This window comes from Pteropus medius, unplaced genomic scaffold, assembly GCF_902729225.1.
Source record: "Pteropus medius unplaced genomic scaffold, Ma_sr-lr_union100, whole genome shotgun sequence".
NCBI classification, from domain to species: Eukaryota; Metazoa; Chordata; class Mammalia; order Chiroptera; family Pteropodidae; genus Pteropus; species Pteropus medius.
Genome location: NW_024352786.1, coordinates 2,084,248 through 2,099,664, shown reverse-complemented (window position 1 = coordinate 2,099,664; position 15,417 = coordinate 2,084,248). Strand labels below are relative to the sequence as shown.

General features: G+C 35.7%; 1 protein-coding gene across 1 annotated transcript in view; it reads left to right on the top strand.

The window, feature by feature from the left end:
* SLC39A8 (solute carrier family 39 member 8) overlaps positions 1-15,191 on the top strand; it is a 71,927-nt gene extending 56,736 nt beyond the window's left edge. Inside the window, exons 6-8 of the mRNA XM_039848673.1 lie at positions 10,860-11,067; positions 11,272-11,456; positions 13,506-15,191. Coding sequence (XP_039704607.1) covers positions 10,860-11,067; positions 11,272-11,456; positions 13,506-13,655 — 543 coding nt within the window. The 3' untranslated portion in view covers positions 13,656-15,191. The remainder of the gene's footprint in view (positions 1-10,859; positions 11,068-11,271; positions 11,457-13,505) is intronic.
* The last annotated feature ends 226 nt before the right edge of the window (positions 15,192-15,417 follow it).

The window sequence follows — 15,417 nt, the reverse complement described above, 5'->3', positions numbered from 1 at the left end:
TCCTGTATCCAGGGAACATTATTTTCCGGGAGCCTAGCAAAACATTTCTATAACTTACGTTAAAACTTAATCAATTTCCTGGTGCCTCCTGACTCCTTTAAGACTTCCCTGTAACAACAAGAATTATGTGGCCTGGGGAGTACATTATAGAGGCTTTTCATGAGAAATGATACCCTGCTTTCTGAATGTACCAGACGGAGCATTAATGCAATTCCCATCTGTGGTAATAGTAGGCAACCATTTAGAGTGGTGTAAATAGTTCATTGGAATAACTGTAAATACTTAATTATTATATACTTTGCATTCCATTGGTGAAATAGTACCACGGTTCTTGAAAACCCCTCAGATTTCTTTTAAATTATTTTTTTCAAGACAGTAAAATGATATGGTCCCAGACTAAAAATGAGAGACAATTATTTCAACTCCTAAAGACCAAAGCAACTTTACTCACATTCCACAAAGGAGATAGAGGGAAAAAGAAAGAATGTTCAAGGTTTCTGGAAATTGTTATTTTCCTGTTAATGGTTATTTTCATTAGCAGAGAGAGTTTTGGAAATAGTAATGACATTTTCCTGAAACCAAATGACTAGAAACTAAGTGCACTTGAATTATGTTTTGTCATATGCATTAAAGATAAAGTTAGTGTCTCCTTTCTCCTCTCAAGTTTCATTTTGGTCACAGTGTGCTGAGACTGACTTTTCAGAGTTAGAGGAAAGACAGAGGAACCCCCAGCTATAAAGTACATTGAAATCACCAGAAGAGATACTTATCAAAAGCAAAGCCCATCAAAATTTGTATAGTACCTTTAACTCTTTGTAATGCTGTGTCTTTTAAATTCTTCTGGTAAGTTTTCCCATTAAAACCTATTTAATAGTACATAGGGAGTCAGTGAATGTGTGTGGAATGAGCATTGACTTTGAATCAGTCATGTCCTTTCCAGAAAGTGATGGCACATTCAAAAAAGGATAAATAATAAGTACAAAAGGGACAATTTACAAAACTCTGAGCAAGGTGTAGGTGAACCACAGGGGAGAGTGCGATAAAACTGGGGCTTGGAATAGTGGAGCAGTTAATAATCTTATGTCCAAAGGGAAAGGGGAAGAAAGAAGTTACTAGAACCTGGAAGGAGCTAGTCTTATAGAGAAAGTTATTGTAAGTGGAGCAGTGGTCTTTGATTAGGAATAGAGCCAGCCTCGGTTGCCCCTTAAGGAGGGAGCCTGGGGAATAAATGCCCTGGTCTCCCTCTCTCTTTCTCTTCAATTTTATGTTTGAGCACTTTGTTTGGAACCAACTAAAAGCTGAGAGCATGGAAGATCTGAGTCCTGCTGCCTTGTCTTCATTGGGTTGTTGCTGTTCTTCCTTGACCATGACTTTTGGGAAGGGAGTACTAACAAGTGCCCCACCGAATTCCCTGAGTTCCAAGCATTACTCTTATCCTCATTCTGTAGAGACACTCAGACCCTCCTGTTCACTGAGTGCTGCTATCCTAGCCAGTATAACGACTTCATCATCTACCTATTGGTTTAGGGACATAGAGACCCCTACCTTTCTAAGGATTAGTCTCCACTTCCAATGAATCAGAAAATGAACATATTTCCTGGTGGAAGAATTACACCCCTGGACATTAGAAACTTCATACCCATCAAGTCTAAGGTCTTAGGGACGAGAAGTAAGACTTCAAGTTGATTGTTAGGAGTAAACATGGAATGGGCCACTCTCACCTCCACCCTGTGGTTTCTGGATCTGTGCATCCTCCACAGCAGTGATAATCCCACATATTTGGCTGCCGGTGTAAGGCATATATTGACATCCTATGGGCAGAACTCCAACCTCTCAGGGTGTTATCTCTTGGCTTGCACTCTGGCTGAGGCTTCAGCAGGGTATTCCACAATTCTGTCAAGCTGGTTGCTTCTTTGAGGGGGCAGGTGATATGAATTCTAAGGATTGAGCCCATTGTCCCACTCCTTTTGCTGAAAAGAGTTTGGAGGCAATTTATACAGGTTTCCTTGTCTATATATCAGGCATACTGTAAATCCATGAATGATGGTGCCAGCAGAAACACTGAAAGCAAGAAAGGCATATTATTTATGTCTATCTTTCTGAGTTCAAAGAGTACCTGCTTATGAGGGGAGGGACCCAATATAATCCTCCTGCTGCTTCATATAGCCAGCTGAGCCTTCCTGCTCCATTGAGCAATGATGCCTTTTTGAAGGCTCAGTGTTGATTTTGGCTTTTATCAGATTGGACCTTCTTCAGTGCTGGTACACCCATGGTATGGGAAGAGAATACTGACTCTGTGAATAGTCTCCACCCCCACTACTTTGACCCCTTTGTTTATGGGCCCATTGAGCAAACATTGGCATGGTCAATGGAAGATATCAAGTGGCATTTAAAGCGAGGCCTTCTTGTTTACTTTATTATTGAGACTATCTCCTGTAATAGCCTCTTATGAGATTTAATGGAATAGAATTATCTTCATACTCTGTGCCTTTTACAAGAGGTACATCTACATATTTCTTTCCAGATCTCTTTGCCACTAATTTCCAGTTGGGTTTTGTTGAAGGTCTCTGACCACTTGGCCAACTTTTTAGCACTCATCCATGAGCTAGTGTAGATCTATATCCCAGGACATTTCTTCTCCACAAAGTTCAACACTACTCTCAATATTCTGCCCACCTGGAGAATTTCTCTTTATCAATATATTTTAAGTTTAGTATGAGTAAGATTGCACAGGCTGGTGCTGGCACATTACAGCTCTATCCGTAGATAACTGGCTATAGGGAGCTCCCCATGAAGCCTTATTGTTGTTGAGGGGAAAATGATGAAGTCTTAGGTTACTATGAAGTATTAGATACTATGAGAGTCTGAATCACCTGTCATTGCAGTTTGTTTGTCTTCAAGACTGGTGTAGTTTAATAATGGAATGCTGATCCAAACAGCTGATTTTATGGCTTACTGGATCAGATAACATCCAGTTCGTACTGAGCATGATCCTATGGCCAATTAATGTCCCGTGGGCACAACATAAATCTATACAGAGACCCATGAACAAGCAAGGAACCGGTTTTGAGAAAAAGAATAGTTAATGGCAAATAGGACATGGCTTTACCATAATATCCTAGGGGACTACATTGTGATTCTCTGATCAGAGCTTGCCAGAAGGCTTCTTTCAGTATCTCTGTCCATTTCTACTGTGTCTGCTGGGTAATAAGAACTAAGTAGCAGGAAAGGTTGGCAATGCAGCCTACACCTTGCAGAGCCCTTTCATATTCTGGCCCTCACTGAAAAATGCAGCCCACCTAGGGGTAACCCATTTATCAATTCTTCATACTTCAAATATATGAAAAACCCAATTAAGTTCCACTTTGGGGAGGGGGTCTGTTTCTTATGGCCATTTCAGCACCAATGATTATATCAGTTACCATCCCACTAGGCAACAGATGAGACTCCCAAATAAAGAAGGTTTATTTATGCAGGGATAGTGTAAGAACCAGGGATAGTGTGTGAACCAGAGGTAGTGGGTGAATCAGGGGTAGTGGGTGAACCAGGGGTAGACGGTGAACCATGGGTAGTGTGTGAACTAGGGATAGTGCATGAACCAGGGGTAGTGCGTGAACCAGAGGTAGTGGGTGAACCAAAGGTAGTGTGTGAACCAAGGGTAGTGGGTGAACCAGGGACCAGTAATGGCAAAGTTGTGACCACCCTTGAATCCAAAGGGTAGAAGTTACTAGAACTTGGGAAAATTATCTTGAGAACTGTGGCCTTCATTTGAAGGTCATGGATAAACTGAGGTGACCACAAAATAGGGTATCAGAGGAATATATACCCTGACTTCTCTCTCCTTTCTCCCTCTGAATCTCCTCTGGGGTTTCCCGGAGGACAAGGAGCCTGTAGCGGTGACCTACTCAGGACAGCATCGGGACAGAGAGCAGAGCAAGAGAGTGGAAAGTTGTGCTAAAAAAGCAGATGAAAGCTATTTCTCACAGGCCTGAAGTTTGAATCCTGGATAGTCTTTCTGGACTATGAATGCCAACAAGATAGTGTCTTTTATTTATATTTCTGTCCTCAACTCTTAGCACAGTTCTGGCTGGCTGTAAATTAGGTGCTCAGTAAATAATTAAGTAGCCTAATTCCGACACCTTCTGTGTGACTTTGAGCGAGTCGTTTATATTCTTGAATTGTCATCTTCCTCATCTCTAAAATTAGGATACTAGTATCTGTTCTGGTTCACTCATGAGGATATTGTAAAGGTCAAAAGAAAATGAAGATTCTAACATATGGAAGTGCTTTGTAAACTGTGAAGTGCTGCATATACAAGATATTACTTTACATCTTTAAGATTTTTTTTTTTTCATATACCCAGTCAAGTCTCTGATTCACATAAATTTTTAACTCAGATTTTACTTTTCACAGTGGATTTGACCTTCTGGCTAATTAACTCTCTGACTCTTTCACACACCTTGAACTTTAGTAGTTGAAAGCTTAATAGCTTTCTTCAGGAGTATATTTATGTCTAAGCTCAAGCATTCTTGTTAAACGTTTTTTTTACCCCCCTCTTTTTAACAAGTATCTCTGCACCCTCTTCACTTTTCTAAAGCTCTTTCTTTTAGATTTAATTTTCTCCTCCCCCCCCAATCATCTTAATCAGTATGCTCCCAAATATATTCAAGATTCATTCATGAGAAACCTTTTGCCTTGCACACTTTTCTCTTAGGCAGTTTTGTTTTCTTCCTTGTAATAATGTTGTGTTAATCTGTACTTTACTAAATAAAACGATCTATATGATATAGCAATTGTCATTCATGGAGCACTTAGAGGTTTGTAAACATTTCACTTAATCATCATTACAATTCTATGAAGTTGGTAATATAAGGAATCTGAAGTCAGATTTCAAGTAACATTTTTTTCAAGAACTTTATTTTTTAAGAGCAGTTTTAGGTTCACAGCAAAATTGAAAAGAAAGTACAGAGATTTCCCATAAATCCTCTGCCCACACACGTGTGTAGTCTCCCCCATTATCAACATCCTCCACCGGATCAGTACATTTGTTACAACCGATAAACCAAAAGTGACACAGCATAATCACCCAAAGTCCATAGTTTACATTTTACTCTTGGTTTTGTACATTCTGTGGGTTTGAATGAATTTGTAATGACATGCATACATTATTGTAGTATCTTGTAGAATATTTTCACCATTTTGAAAATTCTCCGTGCTCTACCTATTCATCCTTTTCCTTCCCCCAACCCCTGACAACCACTGACCTTTTTACTGTCTCCATAGTTTTGCTTTTTCCAGAACGTCATATGGTTGGAATCATACAGCATGTAGCCTTTTTATATTGACTTCTTTCACTTTGTAATACGCATTTAAGATTCCTCCATTTAAGATTCCTCTTTTCATAGCTTCACCTAGTGAAGAATATATGGATCAAATTGGGAAGAACTGACACGTTGACAATACTGAGCCTTTCATAAGATTGGAATATCTTTTCATTTATTTAGTTTTTTAAATTTTTTTTTTTCATCGTAGTTTTGTGCTTTTCTTCATATAGACCTTGCACATATTTTGTTAGATTTATACCTAAGTGTTTTGTCTTTGGGGGGAGCTAATATAAATGTTATTTTCAAATTCCCCTTGTTTATTCCTGTTGTATAGGAAAGCAATTAACTTTTGTGTATTAACTTGTGCCCAGATTTCAAGTAACATTTTTTCAAGAACTTTTGTTATAATCTTGCTATTATTGCTTACTAGTTCCAGGATCTTTTTTGTCAATTCTTTTGGATTTTCTATATAGACAGTCACGTCATCTGCCAACAAAGGTAGTTATATTTCTTCCTTCTCAATGTATATATATACCTTTCATTTCCTTTTCTTGTCTTATTATATTAGCTAGGACTCAAGAAACTTTTCTAAGGACAGAGCTATTAAATAGCAGAACCGATACTCATATTCATATCCATTTGATTCCAAGGCACATATATACCCTTTAATCATTAAGCTAGCTTGCATTTGGTGCTCCTTTCCTTAAATCTCACTTCTCTTTATTTGCAGTCTAAAATTTTTTAAATTATTTGCAATCTAAAAATGCTATTTTATTATTTGTATTTATATTACATTAACTTATCTTTTCTAGGCATAGATTTTTATGTTATTTTTTTGCATATAATTTTTATCTTTTGCTTGTTGTCATTTATACTTCCTTTTGCCACCTTCACTGCATTTTTTTAGTGGGTTGCTACTTTCCTTTTTGGCTTGGTTTTCTTGTTTTCAGAGCTCTTAGTCTGCAAAATTATTTCAGCATAGAATGTGGAATTTGGAATTTAATTTTTGCCTGCAATGTTTTTTTGTTTTTATCTTCTTAACCAACAAAACGTGTAGACAATAAACCATGAAAACATTTTCATGAATTATGGCTCATCTTGCTCTCCCCAATGCAGAATGAGATCTGACTGTGCTCATGCTGATCTTTGCAGTCATTAAGCCCATAAAAAATGTTTCATTTTAGTGAGACAATACACTCTTTTCAATATAGACCAAACCTGCAGGCAGCCTGCTTTTCCAACTTCACCTTGTTTACTGATGGTAACTCCTGAGTCATCACAAGTTCACTTTCCCTCTTGCTGGTTCTAATCCCATGGCTTTATTGTTTTCTGAGTATTAAAATAATGTATAATAAGTGCAAAGAACATCCAGAACAACCATAAAAGATAAAAAACAAACAAACAAGGATTATCCACAGTACTGTCTCCCAAGGAGAACCACGCTGAACATTTTTGTATGTATCATTTCAAATATATTTGAACTTAAATCATCATGCAGTAGTAATAATTATTTATTATTTTTACAAAAAGATGCCCACTAGATATGCTGTTCTGTTTTATTTATTTATTTATTTATTTATTTATTTATTTATTTACCTCAACACTATGTTTAAGACATCTTTACATGTGGAAATATATAGATATTCATTATCTCTACTACTCTTCATACTATTTCATTTCAGATGTAAGCCATATTTATATAATTCATATCCCACTAAAGAACAGCCAAGTCCTTTTACGTCCACATTTCATTCTCTACCTTTTTCTTTTTATATTCCTTTTTCCATCTTTATCGTCTTTCTCCTATTTCTTTTCCTCCTCCTCCCACCTCATGCCATTCCTCCTCTTTTTCATCTTCCTCCTCCCTGCTTAAACTTAAACTGTTCTGCAATGAGCCCACTTGCTTTCTTCATTTTGACGTCTTCGCATCTTTTTTTCTTTTACTTTTTGTTTCTTCTCTCCATACTTACTATCGGGTCTCCCCTCTACTCTTATAACTTTGGCCCATGATATTCTTTCTCTCCTCATTCTGACTATTTTGCACTTTGCTTTGACTTTCATTTCCATGAATAACTAAGGTGAGAGATGTTAAGAGCTTTGCTGATGACTACACAGTAATTCTTATCAGAGCCAACCTAAAAGTCAGTTCTCCTGGATTTTATTATAGTATTTATTTATTTATTTAATGATAATTTCCAATAATCAACTTATTTAATTCTCACATAGTTATTAAACAACCTATATGTACAGGCCCTATACCAAGCACTGCAGTTCTGGATTTTAGACCTGTGGTTTTTTTTTCACTAAATTAAATTGCTGCATCATAGCCGAGATTAAAAATAGCTTCGTATTTAGTGTACGAGTTAAATAAGTGAGCACACAAACAACAACAGCAGCAAATTTTTTAAAAAAGAGAGAAAGAAGAATACTTACCAACTTAACTAGAAGGTCTTAAATTTAGTGTTCTCTCTGCTCAGTAACTTAGTTCCAAGTGAAGTAAAAAAGAACTCTTGTGAATATTTGCCTACTTTTGTTGGTTCCAAAGTTATTAAAAATGTATAACTGTTAACCAACCCAACAGTGCCATTTGAGTCCTGAGCTTATAGAGCTAAAAGGAAGCATAATAAATAGAGGCAATAATATCTGTACTTAGAGATAAGATTATCATACCTGATATATTAATTTAATTTCTTTTTCAGAATTAAAGGAGCTTGGATACAGAGTTTGTATACAGTATGTAATATGAGGTAGTCAACACTTGGTTTATAGTCTTTTCCCTAAACTATCACAAGTAAATAAAGAAATTGTAAATATGTGACTAAGGAAACCATGTTGGAAGATGAAAACAACTGGTCTTATTAAGTGTATCTTGACAGTACCTTTTTGCAAAGCCAAGGCCCCTTCCTCTAAGATTTTTCTCATGATTATGTGCTGGCTGAAAAATTACTGCTTGGCTATCGCCCATGGGGACATAAAACGCTCTAACAATAAACTTTCTGCTTCTATACCCCCACTTGCACAACCGACCTGTCGGTTGACAGTTAGTAAAAAGAAGAAAAATAGACTGTGTGTTCAAACAGGATGAAGAATAGGGGTTTAGGGCTTAAAAACCCTGTACCTCTACATTTCGGGGCTGCTTGATTTGGGGTCTGTGCACCCCTGGCAGACCCAGCTGGTTGAATAAAGAGTGTGTTTCCTATAACTCACTGATTTCTGGTGGTCCGTGCGTCTATCGGGGACTGGCGGCTACAACAATTACATGTTTCTCCGTTGACAGTAGTTGCTTCCTACTCTGGTCCATTTCTTACCCAAGCAATCCATTTGACATGCACTAAATCAGGATTGTTTATTATTTTGTACATTTAAGATATATCAATGGTTAAATTAATTAAACAGGGAAGCCATTAGACTGAGGTGGCTCTAATGCCATGGCTATCATGTGAGCAAACCCAAATCTAAGCCTATAAATGCCTCAAGGGCAAAATCAAAACCTAAAGGCAATCAGTTACCAAAAAACCAACTACGCTTTAAGCTAGAGCCAACAATAATTTCCTTGCTTTTCTTTAGCATGTTCTCTATAGAAGTCTCTCCCTGAGCTCCTGTCATTGGAGTACTCTTAATTACTTCCTGTCTGACACTGCCACATTAGGATCAACTTTTGCTCAAATAAACTCTTAAAATTTTTAATTTACCTCAGTTTGTCTTTTTAACACTATAGAGTAAAAAGACCACATTATAAGACCAGATGGAATTATTTTTATGCTGATGAGATTTGCCTTTTAAAATTAAAGACTTATTCCAACATTGTTTCAAGTGTTTAGAAGAGTCTTTTGAGAGAAGAAGGTGTTCTTGTGAATTGCTTTCAGATCCTATTACAAACAAGAAGTGTCCTCCAACTCCCTGTCTCCCATAAGTCTGGAGTAGTAAAGTAGTTACTTTAAAAAGCCTACTTACTTCCTTTGTACCCCTGGATAAGTTCACTAACCTTTTAGTTTCCTCAACTGTAAAATGATGATAATAGTAGTACTTAATTCATAGAATTGTTCTAAAGGAATTAAATATCTAAGTGCTTGGAACAGTGTCCGGCACATAATAATGCTATATGCCTTTGCTATGACTATTTCTACTGTTAATTATGACTACTAATGCTGTCACTACTGCTCCTGCTAACAATCCCCTTTCCTTCCATACTAATTTAAGAATTGATTGGCTCCAAATGACTTTGGCTGTGCCTACAAACAAAAAGCATCCCCCAAATGAAGATTTGCTACTAATGAAACAGTGAAACGATGTAAGATCTAAAGTCAATTCTAAAAGAACAGTCTCAAAAGTGTTTTCAGTAATGAAGCAAGTGGTGTTGGAGTAAATGTAAAATCTCTCAGATGATTGCTCTGAAGGAAGTCCCTCTTAGCCAGATATATAGTGCACATTTTTTAAAAAAAGTCAGTCATGTATATTACATCTTGTTTCTCAGAGGTAAATATACTTCCTGAAGCCAGAAGCTGTATTTTCCACTTCCATGCATTTCCCATAGCATTTAGTACACTGTTTTACAAATTGTAGATGTTCAATAATTATGTTGATTATCTGCTGAGGTAGAGTTGAGGGGAGGAGAATTAAGAATAAAATGTTCTCTAGTTAATTGCAAATTGCTTCCCTACTTAAAAATTGAATTTGCATTTTATTATCTTTTTCTACAGTTTCTGGAAAATGCTTTAGTTGGTATTTGTCATTCAATTTTTTACAATTTTGTAAATTTTATGAAAATTTAAATTCTTACAAAGGGTCAATTGTAAAATTTTCTGTTTTTGTCATTATTTCAAAATGGAAAGAAGTGTTAGTGTAAATGCAAGCCTGTTCCAATCACACTTCATGAGTTTTGTTAAGAGAATCGTTGTATTAGAGCTGGTAGGGACCATGTTGTTACAGCCTAAACACCTTGTATAGTAACTGGAACATCGTGGAAACTTAATAAGTCATCGAAAAATAAATAAATCATTTAGTACATCCACTTCTTTTTACAACTGAAGAAACTGAGGCTCAGGTAACTTGCTCACAGTCGCATAGTGGCATAGGAGGGACTAGAATAAATGTTCTTTGATGTCATCATGCTTTAAATATGGGTTGCATGTTCGAATTGTAACATAGAATAGACTTTAGATTTAGTCTTTGCAAAACTTTTTAAATTTTAAAGTTTATGGATAAATCAAATTCTTAGCTTAATATCCATTATATTTCAGGAAGGCAGTAGTAGGAATTTGTTCATACAAACCAAACAGACTGTTTTAAGGGGAAAGTGAAGTAAAATGTCTTTTAAGTGGCTTGTTCAAGGCCTACCAATCTATTAATTTCCTTTCTCCCTACCATAAATGCTTTCTCTGTTACATATGATTAAGGGCTCCTATCCACTATAAAGATTTTCTGTTGGAACCATCTGTATCCTCCAAGACATAACACATCTCTTACTTCTCTGTATTTCTTAGAGTTTCAAGAAATGTTGCTTATCTTGTTGATTGATTTTCTGCTATTTTACAGGATAGAAAAAAGGAGTCAAGTTCATGTACCTGTTTGAGGGGGCCCAAACTGTCAGAAATAGGGACAATTGCCTGGATGATAACGCTCAGTGACGCCCTCCATAATTTCATCGATGGCCTGGCGATTGGGGCTTCCTGCACCTTGTCTCTTCTCCAGGGACTCAGCACTTCCATAGCTATCCTGTGTGAGGAATTTCCTCATGAGCTAGGTAAGAGGCTTTGCTCATACTATAAAGTCAGTTCATTACTTCTTTGTTTCAGTGGAATGAGACATTTCAGGTGACACACTCTCAAAAATCCTGCTAATGCATTGAAATAAAGAAGCTCTTGTTGGACATTGATGATTATCTTTTATTTCATCCAAAAATTGAAAAAAAAACTTTTCACTTGATATTTTCTTCTTTTTCTTCTAGGGGACTTTGTGATCCTACTCAATGCAGGAATGAGCACTCGACAAGCTTTGTTATTCAATTTCCTTTCTGCATGTTCCTGCTATGTTGGGCTAGCTTTTGGCATTTTGGTAGGCAACAACTTTGCTCCAAATATTATATTTGCACTTGCGGGAGGCATGTTCCTCTATATTTCTCTAGCAGATATGGTAAGAAAATTTTAAATTTTATCTTGTTTTAAATTTTATCTTGTTTTAAATTTAGAAATAAACATCTAGATTATGATTTGACTAAGGCTGAAAGGATGTTCTTTCTAGTATAATTTAAGATATTCCTGGTTTAAGAGATAACTGTTTTTGAGCAATTTGTACTAATAGTTTCAAAGGGATTCACATCAATTCTTTAATCTGTAATCTTATTGATAGAAGAAGAAATAATTTATTTTTGCTGAAGTAGAGATATTTTTTCACTTTTTGCTTTGTGGCCGATAAATCTTGTATTCTATTGCTGTGTGTCCCTTAGGACTTTTTCTTTTCTTTTGTGAGAATGTCACGTTGGAAGAGGAATCACTTATTAGACTAAATAGTATTTTGTTATTTTAAGGTTCTAAACAGTGAGAGCCTTTGGGATTAAACTAAAACTGGTAAATTGAAATTGGACAATATTTAATTAGATCAGTATATATTTGTATCTGTGTTTATGTCTATACTGTGTCTGTGTGTTTATTTGTGTGTGTGAGTGTGTGTGTGTGTGTGTGTGTGAGAGAGAGAGAGAGAGAGAGAATATCAATGATCCTGTGCATTTTCAAATGAATCTTGGACAGCTTTTGAGACAATAGCGATGTGCTAAGGCTATGCAAAGCAAGGAATAGTTCATTTGCATTTGGAACTGAATATGTATTATAGACATAATTTAATAATTTAATTTCCTTCATTTGCATTCTTAGCTCCAAATGATAACTGTCTAGCTCTGTTCGTTGTCCTGTGCAACTCTTATAAGAGCCAGGATTTCATTTCTTAGCACCATCACGACATTTAAATTTTCTTTCACAGAATGTCTCATCGTCTATGCTAGGCCGTCACTTTTCATTTCTCTGATATAAGAACAGAATCTATTAGAGTGTTCAGTTTACAGAAAGAATGATAATAAATGAAGCTGTTTGTACGTATAGCAGTTTACCATTTTTCAGAATGGTTTAATAACTTTTACCCATTTTATCCTCATCACAACTTTCTTAAGTCAGGTGCATGATTCACTGATTCTGGAGGCCTCTTAAATGCTGGTGTGGTGTATCACTGCATACATAACACACATTTTGGAATATGTTCTTACAAGTGACATTTACAGATCTCCTTATGGAGCCTTCTCAGTGGAAGTTACCTGCTGAGAAAGGATAGATTTTAAGTACAGAACTCGGGATTTTAATTGCTTTCACTGTAATGAGATTGTTATATTCTTTAATCCTAGAACAGTGCATATTTATTTTAAAACTTTATGATGTTGTGAGGGGTAGTGCAAGCAAAAAGAAACAAATGGAAAAGAACTGGAATTAAATGTATGGTGATTTCTTAAAAAATTTTTATTTAACTATTCTGAATTGATAGTTCTGTACCAAGCCTGGAAATTGATAAGACATTGAGGACACTAGAGTGAGCAAAAGAGGTACAGTCCCTGTATTCATGGGGCTTTCCATCTACAAGGAGGGGAACCTGAAATTCAACAAACAAACAAAATCACACACATGACTAAGTCATTACAAATAAAAAAAAACCTGTGAGATAAAAGGAAAAGCAATATATATGGTGAGAGGTGATAAGGGGGGAATCTAATATAAGGCAGAAGAAGCTAAAGGAAACCTTTTTAGGAAAGTATGATTTAAGCTGAAATCTGAAGGATTTAGCTCATTGAAAAATTGGAGGCAGACGGGTTCAAAAAGAAGTTTTGGTAGGTGTGAAAATTTGAGGAAGGAAAGAGCCTAGATGCATTTGAGGTCAAAGAATGGTGTGGATGGAGCAGAGAGGGGATGGGGGGCATGAAATGAGATAAACCCTATCCCACTTGGGGAACACTATTTTCGTACTTTTATTCTTGTTGATGTCTAATAGGGCAAGATATTCCTATTGTGCTATCTATACTAAAGCGTTTAAACATCTGAAATAAATGACCATCCCCCACCCCACGGAAATCTATAAACGACTATTTTGTATTTTACCACAAGATGGCAACAGTTATCTAACAATAATACACCTTTCTTCCAGTTTCCAGAGATGAACGATATGCTGAGAGAAAAGGTAACTGGAAGAAAAACCGATTTCACCTTCTTTATGATTCAGAATGCTGGAATGTTAACTGGATTCACAGCTATTCTGCTCATTACTTTGTATGCCGGAGAAATTGAATTGGAGTAATAGGAAATGAAAGATGGTGTTGTTAATGAAAACATTTAATAAATAAAAACATCTCCAAAGGGATTTCAAGCTGATCCTGTTTGGTTAAAAGATAATTTTGTTTTCAACTGTAGGTCAAGAAAACTGATTATTGCTTTCAGATCTGTGACATAGGCGATTGCTTGTTGTTAAAAAGCTTCAAAAGGTTTTCAGTTCCAGTCTGAAGAGCCTTGTATATGAGATCTTCAGTAAATACCCTTTTTTAAATGTTTCCTGCATATTAGAAAATCATTGCAAAACAAGAAACATGCATTCTACAATCATTTAGACACCAAAACCCAGAAAAAAATACAAGCTAGGTTGCATAAACTTTTAAATCTCTACGGTAGGATCAAAAGTTCAAGTGGTTTCAGAGTGTGTTTTTTTCCCCCTAATTTGTTCTAATGTTTTCACAAGCAAGTACATCAGGATGCAGAAGAGAATCAAAATGTATATGACACAGATATAAATGATTCCAAGGCCTTAATGAACCTGGGAAAGAAAGATGTCTCACAGCTTTTGCTGTTTTATATTTCAGTTAGGCATTCATAGGATTGCTTCGAAAACCAACCAATATGAATTATGAAATCAATAAAGTTTTGCTAGGCCTACTAAGTTTAGACTTTATTTGATACTCTAACTTTAAGTTCTACCAGATTCCATAAAAAGTCAGAATTACTTTGTATGACTTATGTTGTTAGTGCACCAAACAAATGGCAGAACAATATGTAAAACTCATTTTCAGTGTGCAATGTGTTTGCTTTGTGAAGGTGAAGAATATTGATTTGTAGAAATTGAATGTAATTTTAAGTAGTTTTGTTTTAAAGATGAACACAATTATTTAGCAAAAGATATTGTAAATAAATGCAAAACAACAGCTGGACTCGCACATGTATGTCAAGGACAGATTAACTGGAAAACATGTTCCTTATGGGATTGAGAGTCATTCAGAAAAATCTTCTTTGTGTTCAGTCTATATTTTTCCTATACAGTATACTTTGGGGAAAAAAATCTGCACATCATGGTTGTTTTCCTACCTTTTATAAAAGATAGAGCCTATTTACTCATTTAGCAGATATAGAATGCTGGTCTAAAATTGAACGTACTAACCCAACTCACCGCCCCAGGTCACTTCAGGAAAGATAATTTGACAGTGAGAAAAATTATTTATAAAGGCCAATAATGATCTCAGGAATTACATTTTCCCACAGACCATAAAATGGTGTCACATAACAATAATGCCATTCTGATGAATTTTTAACATCTATGTGAGTGTACATTTTAACTTTATGACTGACAATTAAAAAGTTATTGTTTGACCAAATAGTAAATACCTTTGAAACCATGTATCGTGTAATTCATTTTAATATGTATTTTTTTATTGAGTAACTTCCATGTACCTGGTGTTATGGGGGAGAGAGATAAATAAGAAATTGGTGATGTGTTTATTTCAAAGATATTCAGCAAATAAAAACTGTAAAGATTAATTGTTGTTCATTAAAATCAGTAAGCATAGAATCTTTTTTATCATGCCATCTGTTTATATTCTATTTTAAGAAATAATCTTTACCCTCTAAAGTACATATTGTATGTCTGGGTTAAGAAACTATTAACGACATGATATTAAAACAAGTTCTCATTTATTGGACTGTGAGCACTTCATGTTACTCTCTCAACTATGAGGAAAACAGAGGCAACAGAGCATGAAGATCTAAAATGCAAAAAGAATATTGCTACGTATTGG